We start from the raw sequence: 22080 nt of genomic DNA, 5'->3' as shown, positions 1-22080 counted from the left end.
CAGGACTCAATGGCAATGTGTCCCTTACTGTAATATTTTAAAAATGGGACATTTCACCATATTTTCCCATCGCGCTGCAAAACACCCCTATTTGTGCTATTGGTTTCTGCACTGGCTATTATATTACCATCTCATCTGGGGCCCCTGTAAGGAAGCTGGAGAGATCACTTGTCAAGTGACAGGATTGCACAGGATTGGTGAGCATCCAACTCTAGCATCCCGTGAGATTTGCAGTCTAGCAGAAAACCTGGCAGAGTAGGAAACCCTAATCCAAAGTGAGATAACACAACGAGTTGTATTGAACCTGCACCCTTGGCCCTACTTTGATTTCTCAGCTACATTCTTAATCCCCGGAGCTCAGGAATCACCGAAACGCGTCCTTTGCCCGAAATGCGCGGCTATAGGTGGTGCCCTGAGTCTGAGGACAGTTTCTGGGTGCAGAGGCGGAGGAGGCGCGGGTCGTGCTGGATGGAGGCGGGTCCCAACCAGATGTGCACGGCCTAGGGGCCCCGCCCTCTCGCTCTTGCTCCAGGCTGCTTCCCCGCGGAGGAGCGAACGCACCTCGCCAGGCACCCCAGCCTCTCACAGCCGCTGGAGCTAGGACTGCACCGCAAGTTGCAGACAAGCCGAGTCCCCGAGCGGCAGAGGAGAGAGGAGGCGGCGCTCACGGAGACCCACATCCAGACAACCGCCTTGCCAGGGGGCGCAGAAGGAGGAGGGCGACGCTTGGCGCGAACATGCCGCCGTCCTGGGGCCTCGCACTCCAGCTGCTGCTCCCCTGGGTGGCAGGTGGATTAGGGAACGCGGCCAGGTGAGTGTCTGGCTGGCCACAGACCCAGCCTCAACCCTCCCTTTGGATCCCCTTCTATTTGACCCCTGCTGCTGCGGTGAGCACCCTGCGGACACCCTGTGTGCATGAGTGCTGGGCGCTCCGCGCGAGGAGGTGAGCAGTATGCCATCCCGGGCCCGCGGCTGTCTCTCCCAGCCCCTCTGGTCGGGCTTTGCATCCCGCGCGTCTGCTCGCGCTGCAGCCCACTTGGCTGTGTCCCTGGCCAAGGCGGCCAAAGGGGAGGCTCTGAGCACAGCCCAGGTGGTGGTGGTGGGGTGCAGGCTTGGTGATCCAAGACCTCGCTCTCTGCAGGGGCCGCCGTGTGCATAGGTGGCCGGGCGGCTTCCGTGTACCGTTTGCTGGTTGCCACTGTATCCCAAGGGCACCAGCTGGTTTTGAGGGGGAAGGAGAGATTGAAACTGTCGTCTATAGGAGGCTCCTGCGCTGAGCCGCCAGTGCGCTGCTCCTGGCTCAGCGGCCTTCTGCTTCAGGGGGTTGAACTGGAAAGAAAAGACCGTGGTTGCCACACGACAACAATTCTCAGTCTTGCTATGGCAATGCAGAGTCTGAGCCGCTTCCTTACCCCTCAGAAGCTTTTTTGAACCTAAACCTTATCCCTAGATATCTGCCAAGCCCCTTAGTAAAGACACCCTGCCACAGTGCACCAGGCACGGTTGTAAGCACTTTAGAGCTATGCACCCACCCAAAGCCCTTGGTCCTATACCACACAGTCGCTGCTCTGTGAGGAGTGCACTAATATTATCACCCCTGTGTTGCAGAGGAGAAAAATGGAGGCACAGTGAGGTCCAGTAACTTGTCCAAAGAGGCACAGCCAGGAAGTGATGGAGCTGGGAAGGCAAACCTAGGCAGAGTTACCCAGCGTCCCTGCTCTTCGTCAGGGCAGCAGGGCAGCCTTCTGGGAAAGATGCTCAGGAAGAGGTCTCCTAGGTCCTGGGCTGTGATGGATTCTTTCTCCTTCCATGTCTGCTGCAGTGGGTTTCTTTCCTGCAGCATCTTTACCCTTTTGGGTTGGGCTGCATCATTATGCACTGGGGTGGGGGTGGGGCTCTCCTCTGCACTCACTGTAGGAAGTTTAGCAGCAGCTCTGGCCTCTTCCCACTAGATGCCCATCCGTAACAACCCTAGCCACACCTCTAACTCTCTCCAAGCTGTGACAAAGAAAAGAGGTCTCTGGATGTCTCCCAATAGGTTCACCCGAGGCTGAGCTTCCAGAGCTGATTCCTGAGGAGGGCAGGAGAACAGCCTTGTTAGGCTCAGGCTTCTTAAAGGGGAGCCTGCCTGAGTTTGTTTGAGTTACAGAAAAAATCTTTCATCAGAGTCAGCCATGGCATTAAAAGGGATTTTGAAGTTCAAACAGAATGAACCGCAAGCCAGGTCTTCAGAATGTATGATGGCAGGTCTCAATTTCCTCCCCGTGATAAAAGCATAAGCAGATGCAATTTGCTTATAATCACATTTTCCTTGAATGTTGTGAATTCTCGTCTTCCTAGAAAGCCCACTTTAGAAAAGCCCGAGTGCGATTTGGAGATGAGATTAATAGTACTTTAGCAGAGGGCAAACTGACCTCCTGGAGCTTCACTTTCAAAGTGCCACCAAATTAAATTAAAAGCCGAAAAGCCCCCCAATAAACTGAAGAATTCATGTCAGGATTCTGCAGTTCTCAAGATGTGAAACATGGTTTCTTTACAGAATCAGGGTCCTGAGCCAGTGAGTTTATTATCTGCTTGGAAATATCAAATGGCTGACTCTTCTGGAACTTCCCAGGGATCACATTTAATTAACTCCAAACTCCACCTTCAGGACAGCACATGTACAGAGAAGAGAGGAAAGCGCACCTAGTGGTTATTTTCTGAGATTTCAGTGAAGTCTGTAGCGAAAGCTATGGCACACAGATTTCTAACATAAGCACCAATTGCTTCCAGTTGAAACACTGTGCCATGATTTTGTGACCTTGAAAATTATATTCCTCTTAAATGGCACATAGTGCATAGTAGACAATTAGCACCCATCAAATGCATAATTCATTAGCTACGTGCATTTACCTCCTCTGAAACACGAGAATTTGCCCTTTCTCACACTTTTCCTGCACTCTGGGTATCAGAACTGTTTAGATACTCTGGAACTTCTGTGTCCACTACAGAAACTGTGGTAGGCAGGAGCCCCAGGTAGCTACTGAATTCCTGAAATGTGGCCAGCCCAAGATGAGATGTGCTGTATCAGTAAAATACACAGTGAAATTGCAAGATGTGTGAAAAAATGCACAAGAACTGTCTCACTGATTATGTTATGTCAATGACCTGTTGAAATTGTAACATTGTGAATATACAACATTGGCTAATATATGCTATGAAAATTAATTTCACCTGTTGCACATTTTTAAAAATGAGGCTACTAGAAAACTTTATATGCAGTATATATCTATTATATTTGTAGCACTGGTCTAAAACATTTATTGATCTAAGCACCATTTCCAGCCCTCCAGGTCTTAACATGGGGATCAGTTGCCTTGGGTACACAAGATAAATATCTTATTAACTTTGCATTTCTTGAGATTAAAGTTTGGAGCAGCTACTTACTGAAAACATGTTTCTGTTATACATTTTTCTCTATTGAATTCAAGTAAAACTAATGTCAGTGATGAGGCAATGTCTGGGTTAGTTACTGGGCCTGCTTACTGCAAATCACACATTATGAAGTGTGATAAAAATACAGTGAATGTTTACATTTTTAAAATTTACAATAAAAGACACACCGCCACTCTCAAAATATTCTCCTTTGCTTTGAACACATTTATCCCATTATTGTTGCCACTTTCTGAAACACTTCTGGAAGTCTTCTTTCATGAGTATCACTAGTTGTACTGTTGTGGCTGCCTTGATGTCTGGAATCCATTCAAAAATTCTCCCCTTTCAGGATCATTTTGACTTTGGGGAAGAGCCAGAAGTCCCACAGTGTCAGATGTGGTGAATAAGGTGAATGAGGGTACACTGTAATGTTTTTATTCTGTTGGACGGCACTCAGTGGCAGCATTCACTGTAATTTTTATCACACCTTGTAAAGACACTCAAGAAAAAGGATGTCCAGAACTGCTGCAGAAAGTGGCAAGAACAATGGGATAAGCATGTTCAAAGCCAGAGGGAGCAATTTGAAGTCAATTAATGGTGATGTGTCTTTTACTGTGATACATTTTTAAACATTTGCTGAATTTTGTGGTCACTCCTCTTGCATGGAGAGTTAAACTAATTCTTCTTGGAGCCCTGCTAGGGAAATACCACTGTAACAATTTTTCATGGCTTATAACAACACAAATATATAGTATTCCAGTTCTGGAAATCAGAACTCCAAAATGAGTCTTAGGCAATTAAAATTAAGGTGTTGACAGGACTAGTTTCTCCTGGAAGCTCTAGGTGATAATCTAGTCCTTGTTTTTTTTCCAATTTTTAGAGTCTGCCAGCAATCCTTGGCTTGTGAACACATCACTCTTCTGCTTTGTCACCTCACCTTCTCTCTTGCTCTTCCTTGTTTTCCTCCCTCTGAAAAGAACCCTTGTGATCATATCAAACCCATCAGGATAATCCAGAATAATTTTCCTGTTTCAAAATGCTACCTTGAACACATCTGCAAAGACCCTTTTGCTATATAATATAATACTCACACTTCCCAGGCAATAGGACTTAAGAGTTAAGTGTTTCCAGGAAATATTCATCATGGAGCATCTAATCACAACATAGATGTCACTTCTGAACAACCTTATTTCAACAGTTAATTTCATTGACTTAGGGGTTGTTAAAGTCCTATATAAATAAATCATGTTTATGTAACCATTAAAATTAGAAGAAGTGTAGTATCTAGCCTTCATAAATTAGATTGATAGTCAACAGATATTGAGACCCTACTATGTGGTAACTCTTCTCAATGTTATTTTAATAAATTCTCTCAACAACCCTAAGAAAGACGTATTGTGTCCATTTAACACATGAAGGCCAGAAAAAACTTGAAAGAAGTATGTGATTTCTCATGAATTACATTTGAGTTGGTCTTCTAAGACCAAATATGTTCCAATATTCCAAATTTATTTCCTCAAAAAATAGAAAACATTTTTTACAAAGCTGATCCTTTTACAAAGTAGTTGCTCACACATGATTACCAGTCAGCCTGATTAGCCTGACTCTAGCCCAGCATGATCAGGCACCACCTTCCCAATATCACTGCCTTCCTATCCAAGTTCACATCCTCTCAGAAGCAGAGATAGTAGTTTGGGAGGTGGCCCTAGGAAGCTTGGTAGGGAAGAGGACAGAGAAGGGAAGGGTTATGAAAATAAATTACCAATCAGATTTAATCCTGCTGGAGGAGTCCAGGGACAGTTGGACATCAGCCTTGGACTTATCCTTCCTAAAGACAAGGGAGCTGGGTATTTATTCTCCTACTCCTATCACTCATTGACTGAGGGCATTGGGAGAGCAACTTCTGTACATTCAACACACCATGGACACAGGAAGAGTGACACAACTCTTGGATACAAGGAAGTGAGGCTGGACATGTACTGCAATGCACGTATTTGTCACTGATCTGGCAAGACAGGGTGCTACCTCTGGGAACTTGTGCTTCTAGTGACTGGTCCTAGAATACCACCTCCTCTGGAGACACTGGAGGCAGGACATACAGGTGACCTAAGGTGGTATGGGATAAATTATGTTGCTCTTAAATTCATATGCTAAAGCCCTAGCCCCAAATACCTCAGAATGGGACTTTGTAGGGTCTTTAGGTGGAGTGGTGGCACACCCCTGTAATACCAGCACTCAGGAGGCTGAGGCAGGAGTATCATCAGGAGTTTTAGGCCAGCCTGGGCAACATAGTGAGTTTAAGACCAGCCTGAACAGCATGGTGAGACCCTGTCTCAAAAAACCAAAACAGAAAATATGGGGTGAATTAAACTGATGGATCCTCATCTAATATGATCAATCTCCTTACAAGAAGAGATCAGGATACAGACACACACAGATGAACAACCATGTGGGCACACAGGGAGAAGATGGCCATCTAAAACCCAGGAGAGAAACCTCAAAAATAATCCTGCTGACACCTTGATCTTGGACTTCTAGCCTCCAGAATTGGGAGAAGATGGACTTCTGTTCTTTAAGCTTTGTTATGGGATCCCTAGAAAATCATGGCCTCAGAAAAGATAGAAACCTCATGGGGCAAAAGTTTGCCTAATCTTGACTTTCAATTGCATGCAGACTGGAAACTGAGTCTCACAAGTCACTTGACATTAGGGAAAGTTAAGCAGCAAATACTAATAAAATAAAATTAAAAAAACATAGCAATATTGTTTTATAATCCTTCAAATCTGGCTGTGATAAAAAATTCACACAGTCCTGGTTTAAACAACATAGATGTGTGTTTATTTCACACACAGAAGTAACTGGACTAGTATGGCACTCCGTGCACTTAGGGACCTGTCTGCCACCTCAAGGCTTTGCTGAAAACCCTCATAGCCTAAGGTGGCCTCCTGATCTCTGGCAAACATGTCCCCACTCTAATCAATAAAGGAAAATAACTGTGACAAGGCCATTCCATCTATATTTACAGTCACTTCCTAGAAGTTGCATGTGACCGATCTGCCTATATCCCATTGGCCCATGCTTAGCTCCAGGGTCACGCCCATGGAAGTGAAGACTGGGAAATGTCATTTTGATTGTAAGTAGCTGTACAACTTGGATCTTATGTCTAAGAAAGAAGGGGGAGAATAGATATTGAGGCACCACTCACAATGTCAAGTGTAAACTATAGATCGTACACCTCACATCCCCCATTTTACAGTAGAATAAACTAAATTTGAAAAGGCTAGGTGATTAACTGATTTGCTCAGAATTTCACAGAGAACAAGTGGCAGATTTAAAGGCCATGGTATCGCCCAAGGACAATTAAATAATTTTCCATCAATAGAGCATTTTGTCCAGAAGAATCAATAGTGCCTCCAGTTCTTTCATTTTAATTGCCAGGTCCCATTTATGTGTCAGTAATTAAGCAATTTTAAACCTGTGAGTGTTAATTATGAAAAACATATAGTTGAGGGCGTTAAAATTAATTCAGCCCAGTTCAGCAACAGTCACTGAACACCTGACGTGCCCAAGCATTCTCTTGAGTGCCAGACATACGTATCTATCTGCCACCCCCACTGGACAACTATGTAGGTGCAGCAAATGTCTATCTTTTTCAGCTGGAGGAGCTACGCTGGGGGTTATAACTCCAGCTTCTAGCTCAGTGCCAAGCACAGAGTAGGTGTTGAATAAAAACTTGATGGCTAAATGAAGGACCAAGGAAAGGAGATAAAGAGGCATTGTTTAATGTTATTTATACATAATGAATTGTTTCAAATTAATGAATATGGATGTATTATAATTGTTTCTTTAATGTATATATAAAACAACATATTGTATATATGTAAACATATTAAAACATTCCATGCATTACAGATAGGAGAAAACTCAAGCGTGCCTGAGAGAGTCAAGAAAACTAAAGGCAGGGTATGACATTTAAAGTGTCATTACAGGGCTGGGGATTTAGCTCAGCGGCAAAAGCGCCTGCCTGGCAAGCGCGAGGTCGTGAGTTCGGTTCCCGGTACCGGAGAAAAACCCAAAAAAAAAAAAAAAAAAGATTAAAGTGTCATTACAGACGAGTGTGAGTAACTGGTATGAAACGAGAGGAAGGGAAGTATTACAGTGCTTACTTGGTAGTAGGTTTTGTATAATAAATGAGTACATGAATGGTGTATTGGTCAGTTTTCCTGTTGTTGAAACTGCCTCACATAAACATCTTAAAGGAGGAAATGGTTTGTTTGGTCTATGGCTTCAGAGGTTTCAGTCAATGGTTGCTTGGTTCCATTGCTGTGGGTTTGAGGTGAGACAGAACATCATGGGGGAAGGGCCTGGTGGAGCAAAACCACTCACTTCATGGCAGCCAGAAAGCAGAGCACAGGGGAAGAGCACTAGAAAAAGGAAGGGGCTGGGGACCAGATATGGACTGAAAGGTCATGCCTTTATGGCCCACCCAGACATACCCAAAGCTGTGGTTTACTAATCCCCTAGGCAGGTCCCAAGTCAATAAAAATGAACTGTCACAGATTGGTACATCCTTGCAAAAAGAATGCAAAGGGAGGAATTGCCCAAGGTACAGAGTAGACTGTTCAGCACATGCCCAGTGGTCATGAGCCCACTGGCTGCCAAGAGTCAAAGACAGCAGGCTGGAACCAGGCCATAAGGAGCTTCATATGTCCTGCCAAGGAGCTTGGACTTCATTCTGAGAGCAATAGAGGGCAAAGTGGGTCATTGCAGGCTCTGTCCTTTAAAAGCTAAAAGTTGTGACTAATCCGTGCACAAAATTGTGACACAATTGCACAGAATTATCATTAAAGTAATAACCATAGTTTAGTGTAATTGGCAGAATTTTTCTTTCTTAATGTAGCTAATAATAGTGTGCTCATAATCCATAGTCTCAGGTTTGATGAATTACAAGTGCAATATTAAAATTCGAGCTACCAAAGCAAGGATTGGGGGTATAGCTCAGTGGTAGAATGCTTGCCTGGCATACACAAGGCTCTGAGTTCAATCCCCAGTACAGCAAAAAGTAAAATACTGTAAAGAAAACAAAATATCAAAGCAGCAAATGTCTTCACAAAGATCATCACCTTGCTCTTTGGTAGTTCCTTTTCTGTTTCTAGGCACCACGTATGTTCATTATCTATTCCTGTGCTGCAGAGTACTTCAGAATTCAGTGGCTTACAACAACACATCCCACAGTTTCTGTGGACTGGGAATTGAGGAACAGAATGCAAAAGGAAGGATTGGGGATTTTTCAGACCGACTTTATTCTATTTAGAGCAGTTTTTGTTCACAGATAAAGGCCTTGGATTTTTTCACCCAGTTGCAATCAGGCAGTTGACCAATGTCAGCGTCATCTGAAGACTTAGAGGTTCTGCTTCCAGTGCAGTATAGTCTCAAGGCTCTTGGTGGGAGGCCTCAACTCCTCGCCACATAGAGCTCTCCCTCCACAGGGTTGCTCGACTGTCACCTGGCTTCCCCATAGCATCTGATGCAGGAGAGAGAACAAGGAGGAAGCTGAGTGGCTCCTGGGTCCCCATCTAGAAAGTTACCCTGCATCACTTCCTACCACATTCTCTTTGTTGGGAGCTGAACCCCAAACAGAGCGCATATAAGGGGAGGTGAATTAAGCTTTACCTTTTTTTTTCTAAAGATAAAAGAGTGAAAACATCTTAACAAACACACACACATTTACAAAATAACACAAAAACAATACAAGCAATACAGAATTTCAGACAAGGTGATAGGAAATTAACAATGGTAGTTGTATTACATTTTGATATCTTCAAATCGGTTACTCAGATAAACAAATATAGGGATGTGAGATTGATCAAACAATTAAACATTAATTGTTCCTTTCAATAAAGCTATAGAAATCAGTAGCACAACTATCTTAGCTATCATATGTGGACATATATACATATTTTTCCCTTCTTTCTTTCTTTTCTCCTTTCCCTCATCCCAGTTGTTCTATCCTTTTGAGCAGTTTCTGTCCCTTTCACAATATCTATTGTACCTCCTAGATTGTATTCACTCTTTCAGGTTCTTATGCTAGTGAGACAATGCAGTGTTTATATATGCGGGTATGATTTATTTCACTTATGAGTATGATATCTAGTTGCATCCATTTACCTATAAAAGCCTCTAGTTTATCTTTTTATAGTTGAGTAATATTCCATTATATAAAAATATCACAAAGGAAGAGTGAGAAAGAATCTGTGGACATAGTTTCAAATCACCACCCCACATGTTCTGGTTCACCTTTTTGTTATTCCTTCTCAGCGTCCCTTACAAGCCCCCTTCTTCTGTGGGATTTAAAGCCTGGATTTCCAGAGATCAGACTCTGACCCTGTTTTCTTCCTTGTCTATACTCTCTCTAGATGGTTGTGCCAGTCCTAGTGCTTTCAACACCATCTATGTGTAGATGACTTCAAAAGGCGCATCTCAAGGCCTGGCATCTTTCTGCTGCATGATTGACCTGTCCACTGGGATGTCTCCCTGAGTTTAGTACATCTAAGTGTGCACTCTTGGCCATCTCTCCAGAACCTGATTCTCCCCACCCCACCCCTTCTCTCCATCCCAAACAGCAGCCAAACTGCTCATACCAAAAACCTGAGCATGGTTCCTGGTAAGTGGAGCTCTCCTTCCCAAGTGAATTCTGTCTAGCACTGTCCTGAGACAACTCATGTCTCTAGTCCATCTCCTTCTCCTACCCCTGCCGGGCACCATCATCTCCCACCTGATCCACCCGAGAGCTTTCCTTTGTTTCTTCTTTTGCCCTCCAAATCCATGCCCCAAAGTGTCCCTCGAACTTAAATTATTTCATGTCAGCCCTCTTCTGAAAACCTTTCAATGACTTGTCAGCAAATGAAGAATAAGATCCGTTCTACTTAAAATGGTAGAAAAGACCGTGCTTGATCCAGCCTTTTCCTACTTCTCTATATTGATCTTGTAACATTCTCACCTAGGCTCACTCTGAATGAATGAATGAATGAACGAGTGAATGCATGTGCAGGGGAACAAATGTGACTATCTTGTTAGCATTTGCTTTATTAACTCCCTTCTCTTCCTCGTCTTGCTTCCCTATCAATATTCCCTTTATCTCCCAAATAAACCACTTGCGTGCCAATCCTGCTCTCATGCCCTGTCTTTGGAGGAACCCAAACTAAGATCCTCCTTACCCCCAATCTGTGCCTACTCCTGAGCATGGAAGATAAGTGAGAGAAATAAAAGAAGGCATGGAAAGCTCCAGCTTTTGCCTGAGGTTTACTATTATCCTGGTTTACATACCAGTCATGGCATGAGAAATTTAAGGACACAACAACCCACACTGGGCTAGGAGAGCTTGTCAGCCTGGGCCAGGCTTTACTGGGCTCTTGCTCTTAACCTTTCTATAACTGGGAAGGTGAGATGGCTTGGGGTATCCTTGGGCCTGTTGGAGTTGGTCTCTGCCTCTTAAAAAGAGTGCAAAACTAAAATTAATTTTAATCTTAATCATTAGGTACAATGAATTTGCCATACTGGGTGTTATGATGAGGATAAAATTGAACAAAAATCAACAAGAACTCTCCTGACTGGGCCTTGTTATCACTATTTAGAAAAACTTTTATTTTTTATTTGCATAGTGATGTTTGAATATATTTAAACATCAGCAAAAGAGGTTTAACTTCTCAATTTATCTTGGAGAATATCATGAAGTTTCCTGGAGCCTGACCATACACAAGCATAATAATAATTCTGGCACAGTATATTTTTGCAGAAAATAAAGAATCCTATACAGAAATACTATACTACTTACACAATCCCTGGAATGTTTTTAAATTAACTTCAGCTGTGGAGACAGTGATTTTCTGATTAATTTGATCAATGTAGACAGCACGCTGTGTAATGCATTAAAGAAACTCTAGGGGATTCAACATTTAGCTCAGAATTCCACAGCTCAGTGTATCCTTTCCACGGAGAGCAGCTCACCTATACTGACACTTCGCTTTCTCAAGACTGGATTCTCTGGGTCTTATATAAGCAAACACTGGAAAGAAACTTCTGAAAAGAGAGACAGAAAGAAAGGGAAGTTGGCCAGCCCACGCAAGCCTCCCAAGGTGGCAGAAGACATTGGGGGGTATCGGGTCAATCCAAGACAAAAGGTTCTCTTTCTGGGTTAATCAATTGCTTTTGACCTATTACCCAAGTTTTACCAGGTCCCAAGGAGCTGAGTCCATGCAGCCAAATACATAAAAACCGATTTATATTCAGATATCTATTAAATACCAATGATTGACAGCATACCTTAGCTGTTTATCTTTGATATTCTAGAATGTACTGGCCCCATTTTTTTAAAACTGCATGCCTCATAAATTTGGAACAAAATGCAATTCATATTGATAGCTTTATGTGTATTTTGTACACATACAAGTGGATTTACATACGAAGAAATAACAACATATACCTGACTTTAGGAAAATAACTGTTTTTTGTAATACTACTGTGTCAATCAGGATAGGCCACTGCAACAAACCATGCTGAAATTACAGTGACTGACCATGGGAAAAGTTGTTTTCTTAGCCTGTGTCACAGTAGAGGACATGCTTGAGAGACTTTGCGCATGCCTTGACCTGGGGCCAGCCTCCATCTGCTTGGGGCGCCATCTTCCTCCAAGCCCCAGAGCCCCTCTTTATTCCATGGGCTCATGGGAAAGGAGCACATCGAGATCCTATGAGAGTTTTGTGAGCCAGGCCCAGGGTGGCCCAAATCCCATCCACCACATTTCACCAGCTGAAACCAGTCACATGGCCCCATCTAACTGGCAGGCAGCTGGGAAATGTAGTTTTGTGCCCAGTAAACCTAGACATGGGTTTCATGAGTGCTCAACCTTCTCTTCCACATTCATGAAGTTCCAATATATGAAGCCACAGGTATTTGGTCATTTTTAACTTCAAAAAATGGAAATTTCATTGTCCATAATACAACCAGGTATTAAAGTAGAAATATTATTGAGTTAGTGATGGGAAAGCTGGCAAGTGGACATGGAATTGTGGCAAAGGGCACGTGCTAGAAGAGGATGCTGAGAAAATAATCCAGTTCATTTTCTAACATTATGTTGGACTGTCATTTGAAAACTCTGTATAGAGATAAAAGTGAAAGATTTTTCTGCGCAGTTATTAAAATTTTTACAAAATAATGTGCTCTGCTATTACTGCTTTTGTGGTGCTGTTACTGGTTTGTTGTGTGGTGGATTCCTTCCCTCCCCAGGATTATATTGTTTCATCTTAAACATAAATATTTTAGTAATTAACTTTCTTTTTATGTATAATTTTAAATAGTTGCATATGTGCATTTTTTAAAAACTGGCAATGTAGAACATAGAACTGGATTCTTGGTGTAATAAATCAGTTCCTCTGGCATCTACAAATCAGCAAGTTAATTATTAGCAATTCTATTTACTAATGATTTTCCCCTTTAAACTATTTTTCCATTTTCATGGCCAGATGTGCACTTTGATGACTAAAACAGCAAAGTCCCTGTTGTGGCTGGTTCTTTGAAGCAGTCTCTCAAAATGGGGTGAATATGTAGACCTCACACTCCTTAATTAAAAGGCATGTTGCTCATTTACAAACTCAGGCTTTTCAGATGGTTTTTCCTACAGCACTGACGCACTCTTCATGGTCTCCTTTAGGAAATATGCACAGAACATGTTACTGCATTCCCAGAGCAGCCACAGGCTGTACTGGCGTTTTTCTGAGTTGTGTAGTTGTCTATCAGAATCCATTTTATAGTTCTCACTCATAAGTTGATTCTTAAACAACTATCGTTTGCTCCTTTTAAAAAAATGAGAATAAGGCTGTATTTGATGACAAATTGCTGACATCTTCCAAAAGAACTGTGATACTAAGCTGCAGTTGTGACTGGGGAAGGAATTCCTAGGAATGGATAAGAAATCTTACTTTATTCACAATTTTTCGATGGTCCAAGTGTTAGTCGTTAACACTTTGGACAGTTTTATAAATGACACCACGCAATGTCAAAAATGGTAACTTGGGAGAAATTAATACACCTCAGATTTCTCAGTTTCACCTTTTCACCTAAAGGCACGCATATGAAAGTAATAAGGCTGGAGAAAAAGAGGATTTCTCTGGAGAGTTCTGGTAACGTGCAAACAGTATGAATTTCATCTTCTGGTAACTTTCTCCTGTTAGTTAACCCCAGGCAGTATTCTTTGCAGTCCAAACTAATTGGTTTTGACCAGTACATATGAAATAGGTTTGGCCACCTGTACCAGAGACGCTGGGCTGGCTTCTAATTAGGCTTTTTAAAAATATCATATTTCAACAAATTTCCTTTGTTTTTGTGTAACTTCACATACAACCAGTTCATCAATCTTGTTTAAGTTTATTGAACTCACACTACTTCTATGGAAGCTGTGGTGTACACTGCAAAATCCTTGATCTTTCCTGCTGCTTGTATTTGAAATCCTTCTATAACTCTCCAGAGCCTTCGGGATGGAGAAAATGTTTGCATGGACACAGGCCTTTTCTTTCTGACTTCTGATGTCCTCCCTGCTCTTCTCCTTCTAGCTTTCCCTTCCCTCCTCTGCTCCAAAAACTGCCCCTGTATATGTTCCAGTCTGCAGGCCACCAACTCCATGTTCTCAGTGGCTGCATACCATTTTCTCTCCGCACCGCCTATTTTCTCTGCCTGAGACATCTTCTCCACCATGCAGGCTCCTCTCACTTCACCCGGGTGACTCCCACCCATTACCAGGTTCATATAGGCCCGCATTTTCTCTAGAAAACTCCTCCACACCCATCCCAACCCAGTAATTCTTATGCCTTCCCCTGGCTCTGAGAACTTACCCCTCTTGTAGGGTTCAGATGTTGGAGTATAATTATGTTTACTTACCCGTCTTTGCCCCTAAATTCTATGTTCTTTGTAGACAGGGGTTGTTCTCATACAAACCCTACAGTCTCAGGACCTAGTACAGTACCTGGCATGTGTAATTACCTAATATGCAGATTTGATTATGACAAATGGCTGCATTACTTCTCTGTCAAAGCTTCTCAGGCCTGGCAATGTAGCTCAGGGGTGGAATGCCTGACTGGTATGATCAAGGCTTTGTATTCAACACTCAACACTGCAGGGGCTGGGGATTTAGCTCAGTGGCAAAAGCGCCTGCCTGGCAAGCGCAAGGTCGTGAGTTCGGTTCCTGGTACCGGAGAAAAACCAAAACCAAAAAAAAAAAAAAAAAGCACTCAACACTGCAGAAAGGAGGGAGGGGGGAGCAAGGGAGGGTAGGAATGAGAGAAGGAAAGAAAGAAAGAAAGAAAGAAAGAAAGAAAGAAAGAAAGAGCTAGCCACATAAAACACTATAATGACCCCTGCCACGCTGTTCTATGCTGTAGAGCATGTTTTCTGTGTACCTAAGTCACTGCTTGGAGCACAGAAAATGCTCAATAATTTTTCACTCGAAAGTAGTGGTACTTGATGGAAGACTATCTTGCCTTGCAGAGGACATTTGGCAATGTCTAGAGACAGTTTTGATTTTCAGAACCAGAAGGATATACGCTACTGGCACCTAGAGAGGCCAGAGATATTGCTAAATGTCCTACAATGCATAGGCCAGCCCTCAAGGACCAAGAATTGCCCAGCCAAAATGTCCTATAGAGCTTGAAAACCCTATTCTGAGTGCTTGAGTGAATATCTACAAATTCTATTTTAAAATGGAAAAAGGCTCCTTTAAGAAGAAGCAAAGAACAAATTCCTTCTTATATTTTGAAGTTAATGAACTGTCCCAAGCCGTGTCTTCACAGTTCTCCACTGAGCCACTAAGTTCATGAGAGAGGATAACAGTGAAGGAAACCTACAAGGTCATTTCACTGTCTGACCCTGGCTAAGATATTATTAACTAGCTGCAGAAAGCACATGGTAAAATGTACATTCCTTGTCTGTTAAAAAGCCTGGGGACCATTTTTACAGTATATTTAATATACAGTAGGAATAGCAAATACAGCCTTCCATAAAATACACGACACAAGTCTTGGCTTCCAGTGTGACAGCAACCCAATCCAACACCAAGACAGTAAGGTGCTTCAGCCCCCACTCTTACTTAGCACGTTTGCTGGGGGCTGGTGGGCTCCCTCTATCAAGCCTCTAGATCAGGGGTGTGGGCAAGCTACCACCCCCAGCCAAGACTGGGTGGCCCCATTTTTACACAACCTATGAGCTAAAACCAGTTTTTAGATTTTTAAATGGTTGACCATGAATCAAAACACTACTACGTCATGACACATGAAAAGCCTATTAGACTGGAATTTCAGTGTCCATAAATAAAGTTTATTGGAATAGTCATGCTCACCTGTTTGCTGTTGCCTGTGACTGCTTTTAGCTGAGGACAGAGCAAAGCCTAAAATATTTACCATTTGGCCACTTACGGAAAACCTTAGCCAACTCCAGCCTGATAGTTAAAGAGTTTAGCAAATTGTGTTTCCAGGAGGCGGTGTGGGAGGAGAAGGCTCCCCAGGCTGGAATCTCCCACAGCTGGCTGTGCTACGGCTGTGGCTGCGACTCCAAGGGGCTTGCTTTCTTCCTGGGGAACACGAGAGGGCTTGGCGCTGTAGGATCCCTGGAGTGCGGTGGTTCTAGTCTGCTCAGTGAGGTGAAGTGTGGAGCTCTTGTCTTGGCCAAAGCCACATAGCCGGCAAGTCACCAGATTAAAAAAATATAAATTTTGGGTCACTTTCATGTGCCCTAGCTCTTTTTTTTTTCTTAATTTGTAGTACTGCAGATTGAACACAGGGGGTCCTTGGGAAGTACATCGCCCTCCTCTTTTTGCTTTTAATTTTTCTTTTGACACAGGGTCTTGCTAAGTTGCTGAGTTAACCAGGCTGGGCTCAAACTTGTAATCCTCCTGCCTCAGCCTCTCAGAGTGCTGGGATCACAGTCATGCATCACCATGCCTGGGGGTCACATGTCCCAGCTTTACTGGTCATGTAACCCAGTTGTTTTAACCCTGGGTAAAGGAAATGGACAAACTATTGAGGAAAGCTGGCAAGGGATGGCTGCCGAGGCTGCCAACCTCACAATTCAGGCTTTCGAACAGGAATTTAGCACTTACTTCAGGTCTGTTGAAATTAACCAGGCATTTGACATCTGTCCAGTTCCTGTAGCAGCAGGGCAGAGTCTCCACTGCCATTTCTGTTTCCTCAATACTGATGTGTGATTCTTTCTCCACAGTCCGAGGGATCACGGGTTGTTGGCGTTGGCACGCCAGCCTGGGCTCTGTCTCTATGGAGCGAAATTGGCCTGCTGCTACGGCTGGAGAAGGAACATCAAGGGAGTCTGTGAAGGTAATTTTTGCAAAAACTTGGAGCACCTTGCACTCAGCTCAGGATCCCCACGGCTTTATCTGTGGAAAACTACCGATCCCCCCCGGTCTCAGTTGTGGCAAGACCTCTCCCAACCAGACTGGCTGATACCCTCACAGTAGCCATGATTTATCTTAGAAGACTGAATGTCACTTACCTTTGTTATGATCTTAGTAAGTATAACTGGGTTGTTTGTTTTTCTCTTCGCTTTTCTTAATCTAGAGAAACTGAGATGGGCAAAAACAAACCGATTAATTCCTTCTTCTAATTGTGGTTTTTCTCAACTGATTTCAAATGAAATATACATTTTAATTATTAATCAGCCAATCAGTAAGCTTTGACCATGAAAAAGTAAACCTATGGATTGGCTACTCACATTTTTAAAATTCATAAGGCTGGCTTCTAGATGATAGTGAGAAACACATGCATATAAGCAAAGGTTTTAATTCTTCTTCCAATTCTTTTGTACAAATTGCAAACTAAAGAACCATTTTCTGCCTTGGGACTCTAACAGTAGGCTCCAATAATTTCAAGAAAGCTGGAAAGGACAGAGATGAGCATAGAGTTGCACCTTGTTTTGTTTTTCTATCTGATTTTCCATAATGACCAACAGCTGCAATGTAAAGGAGTCAAATTTGCATCCGTCCTAGGTGACTCTCTGCTGCTCGCTTTCGCAGCACAGATACTAGATGACCCTCTGAACAGAGGCACATTCCTTCAGGGTCAGAGCCTAGCCCCATTGTCCCTGTCTCCCTAGCAGGTGGCAAATGCCCAAACCTCAGTCCCTTATCTGCTAAGTGGGACAAGATAATTACATGGCCCATAAAAGTATTTAAAAAGAGAGAGAGAATGGAAGGAAAAGGTGAACTAGTTTTAGGAATAAAAATGCTACCTTCTTTTGCTGCCTGCAATGCTCCCCCTCTCTAGCTGGTCCAAAAATATCTGGATTAACCATGGAAGAAGGCAGAACTAGACAAAATCTGACATCCATGAGACAATGGAAGCCACTGATGCTCCTTCCTCATGTTCACGGCAGTTCCCTTGGAATGAGATGGTAAAAGTGTGAAGATGCTAGAAAAGTTAAGCTGGGCATGGTAGTGCATGCTTGTAATCCCAGCACTTGAGAAGCTGAGGCAGGAGGATCACCGTGAATTCGAGGCCAGCCTGGGATACAATGTGAGTTCAAGGTCAGATTGAACTACAGAGCGAGACCCTGTCTCAAAAAGACAAAGAAAAATTTCACCATTACCTGTTCAGATAAAGTTAGAGCACCCTTCTGGGAACTGTGTCAATGAAATGGGTGGATGGATCCTCCCCTTGGTTGGATTTATAATAGTGTCGCAATCAATGGCATTGTCAACTAGACTGACTGATGGTGAGTGACCTTGGGCAAGGTAAATAGCTCACTAAATCTCCATTTCCTCCCCTGCCACATGGAGGGAGAAGTACCTACTTCAAAGGGTACAGCATATAAGCATTAAAGAGTGTGCTTATGACCTGGCACACATAGAAAATACCTCATAAATTACTATTTAGTCAGAAGGGACTAATGATTCTCATCACAGACTTCGTTCTGTTCTTTAAAGTACCAAGTGATGGGGGGATTAAATGTGGCTTTATTTTTTTTTCTAGACAACATAACATATTTTTATTTGAAGTCAGTCAGGTGGAAAGGGGAAAGAGCCACGTGAAACATATGATTTACAGCCTCTCTTACAGTTGCTTGAACACCAGTGCCGATGCCATAAAACTTGTAAGGCCTGGCGTGCCACGGGTGCATAAATGAGGGCAAGCTTGGGCTTTCTGGAAGGGCTATTCTTTAACTAGATCAGGGTAGTGTGGCTGCCGTATGCACAGCCAATCACATCCTCAATGCCTTCGTGAATATATATACACAGGCATGAAAGAATGTGAAGCAAGGCTTTAAAAGGTCAGGTGTAGAGAATTTAAGGAAAATGTTCAATATGCAAGCATTGCAAGCTGAAAAGATCACTGGCACCTCTACTGCCTCGGCCAAATATTTAAATTTTAAATTGCATAAGTTTTATATCTAAAGTATGTGTCATATTTTATTCAATTTGCACGGTCCTTCTGCTTGGTAAAATTGTATGTCTATTTATTTCTTACTTTCTTTCTTTCTTTTTGCTTTTTGGGTTTTTGAGACAAGGTCTCAGTCTGTAGGCCAGGTTGGCCTTGAACTCACAGTGATCTTCCTGCCTCAGTCTCTGGAGTGCTGGGGTTACAGGCGTGTGTCACCATGCCCGGCTAAGGACATATGTTTCTTGAAGAACCTAATAACGAGGGTCATTAGTCCCTGAGTGCTGAGTTTCTGATTTCTTAGTGAGTGTGTGGGCCACATAGGTGGGAGAATACACATCAACCTGGCCAAACAAGCCAAGCCAGACCAGGGCTGGGAGACCCCAGTCTGCACAGGCCTTCTCTTCTATCCATCTATTTACCCACTGTTTCTCTCAATCCCCTGCTTCTATGAGTGCCGGAGTTTTCCAGCCCTTGGGCTCTGCCCTGTCTAAATCTGTTCCCAAGACGGGGGTCTGTATCAACTCCACATCATTAACCTTAAAACATATGTCACATTAGTGAGAGGGAATAAAGAGTTGCCCACAAACAAATCCCTGCTGAAAAACTACAGATGGAGAAGATTTGGGAAGAACAGAGCAAAAAAGTTGCACTTTGTGGGAAGCATACTTCAATCTCTGGCCAGTTTGGACCCAGACTGAATTTCCCTTTGCTGTGGATTGGCTGTTCAAGTCATAGATCCAAAGTTACTGTAAATTGAAAACATCTTTCTGAATCTTTGACCTTAGAGCAAGGGTATTATTCACCATTTCTCCTATGTGCTATTTGGCATTTATCCTGGGCTTTCCTGTCTCTATCACACTGGAAGTCAGTTTCCAGGGAATAATCAGAGCTCTTCAGGGCTTAAAAAAATAAAAGATTTATTTTTCTAACATCTGAACTGAAAACTGCATCACCAAGTGGTACATATCCATAACAAAATAGACACTGTAAGTGGGGATCTATCTCTTCTGTCTCTAAAAGTGGAAAAACTTTGTTGAGAAGCATTTTTCCCTACCTTCTCAGTTATGATTTATCCAGGGCCCTAAAATCTTCCCCTGAAAGTGAAAGTTCCATACCTACTTATTCATTACTCCAAAATATTTGTATATACTCTGTAGCATGTTCATAGTACTATATTAAATGCTGCAGGAAAAACAATGATGAATGTCAGGTCCCTGTTCTAAAGGCACTTAGAATCAAGGCATAGGGAGAAGTTAAGAATAGAAGCAAAGTAATATCTAACTTTTTAATAAGACAAATTGCACTGGTCTATTTTACTGTGGAGTTCTCAAAGTTGGGTGGAAATTCATATGTGGCTGGAGAAATCTGCGAAGCTCTGGAAGGTATCCTTTGAATGATGAGTAGGATACGAACAACTGGAGGGTGGGGAAGGGGTTCCCCAGGGAGCGGTAAAATCGAAAGAGGCTGAAAGCAAAGGGTAGGTCTAGAGAACTTTGGCCACAGTGTTGGCTTTACATCCAAGAAACAGTGGAAACTCAAGCCAGAAAAGAAGATGAAGGCCAGATCATGGTGGATTTGACTTGGTTCTACATCCATCCTGTTTGCAGGAGTCAACAGATCAAGTGAGGACTTTGCAGGACATGTGACATGATCAGAGCTGTGTTCTAGGACCCTTGAATGTTGCATCTTATGTCAGATTTCCTAGAGGCAGGGCCTGAAAAGGAGATTCTTGAGCAAAGATTCCACTGCGGACTGCTCTTAGAAGAAAACTGGAAGTGAGGAAAGGAGCAGGAGAAGAAACAGGCAGAGATACGGTTTCAAGAGAAGTCAAGCTTCCTCCCGGTCCTGCCCAGAACTGTGGGTATTAATTGCACAGGAGGCCGGCCTGCCCAGAAACAAGGAGCTGGCCTTTTGGACCCTGCCTCAGTGAGGCACCGGTCACAGGCAGTGGAGGGAAAAGCAAGGAGAGAAGCAGGCTCAGCATAATGTCCCAGACACCAGGGGACAAGGCGGTTTCTATTAACGAGATAAACATTTGTTCAGAGGATCAATTGGTGTTAGAAACAGGGATAGAGTGCTGTAACTGAATGATTTGGGGACAGGAAAAAATACAGATTACTGAGATTCTGAGAAGAGGAAACTTGGAGAAGATTGGTGACATTCACAACAACAACAAAAAATAAAGTCTGAGGTTAAAGGCTTTCGGAACAGCCTTGCTGAGAGGTGGGCCTACTCGGCCAGGGAGCAGAAGGGCAGAGAATGCACAGCACTCCTGGGCAACTGCTGGGGGACCCTTTCCTGAGCTCCTGCTAGGCCCAGAAATTGCTGAGAGCCTGCAGTATTCTCTGTGCCTCCTTTCCCTCTCATTCATCATTTATCTCCTTCTCCACTTCTTCTTTTAGGGTTTTCGCATTTTTCTTTCTTTTACTTTCCTGTCTGCTGCTTTTTCTTCCCCATCTTTTCCTTGTGAGGCAGACTCATACAGGCATCATCTCTGACTATAATTTTCTTCTTTCTAGGCCATTCCTCCTGGTATTCTATAGCCCTTTCTTCCCAGTATACTCTAGCCCATTCTCCCCAGTATTCTCTAGCTCATATTTCCCCAGTACTCTCTAGCAATTCCTACCAGTACTCTCAAGGCCATTCCAACCCAACTTATCTCTAGCCCATTTCTCCTAGTATTGTTTTGTGTTTTGAGACAGGGTCTCACTATGTAGTTCAGGCTGCCCTTGAGCTCTTTATGTAGCCCAGGCTGGCCTCAAACTCCTGGTGATCCTCCTGCCTCAGCCTCCCAAGTACTGGGATTACAGGCATGCACCACCGCTCCTGGCTTATTTTTTTTCTTGTCCCCAATTCAATCAGTTACATTCTATCCTGGTTATTTCTCCTACTACTTTATGCACTGAACAAACATTGATCAAGTGCCTACTTTGTGTGAGGTGTTGCAATGTGGAAGTGAATAACAAAGAAAAGCAAATCCTCCTTTTATCATGCTACCTCATGATATCACCATCTCCTCCTCCGCTGCCGCCGCCACCTCCTCCTCCTCCTCTTCTTCTTCTTCTTCTTTTCTTCTTTTTCTTGTTCTCTTCCTTCTCCTTCTCCTTCTCCTTCTCCTTCTCCTTCTCCTTCTCCTTCTCCTTCTCCTTCTCCTTCTCCTTCATCATCATCAACATGCTTTGAGTTCCCATGCTAAGGGCTGGAGGCTGCACCCTGTCTTGGTTACTTTTCT

The 22080-nt window shown here is 43.2% G+C and overlaps 1 protein-coding gene across 1 annotated transcript in view; it reads left to right on the top strand.

The window, feature by feature from the left end:
* The first annotated feature begins 459 nt into the window (after positions 1 to 459).
* Egfl6 (EGF-like-domain, multiple 6) overlaps positions 460 to 22080 on the top strand; it is a 59089-nt gene continuing 37468 nt past the window's right edge. Inside the window, exons 1-2 of the mRNA XM_005409208.2 lie at positions 460 to 811; positions 16678 to 16790. Coding sequence (XP_005409265.1) covers positions 738 to 811; positions 16678 to 16790 — 187 coding nt within the window. The 5' untranslated portion in view covers positions 460 to 737. The remainder of the gene's footprint in view (positions 812 to 16677; positions 16791 to 22080) is intronic.

The sequence above is a fragment of the Chinchilla lanigera genome, unplaced genomic scaffold, assembly GCF_000276665.1.
Source record: "Chinchilla lanigera isolate Chin_1 unplaced genomic scaffold, ChiLan1.0 scaffold00118, whole genome shotgun sequence".
Taxonomy (NCBI): Eukaryota; Metazoa; Chordata; class Mammalia; order Rodentia; family Chinchillidae; genus Chinchilla; species Chinchilla lanigera.
This window is presented reverse-complemented; position numbering and strand designations above follow the sequence as displayed.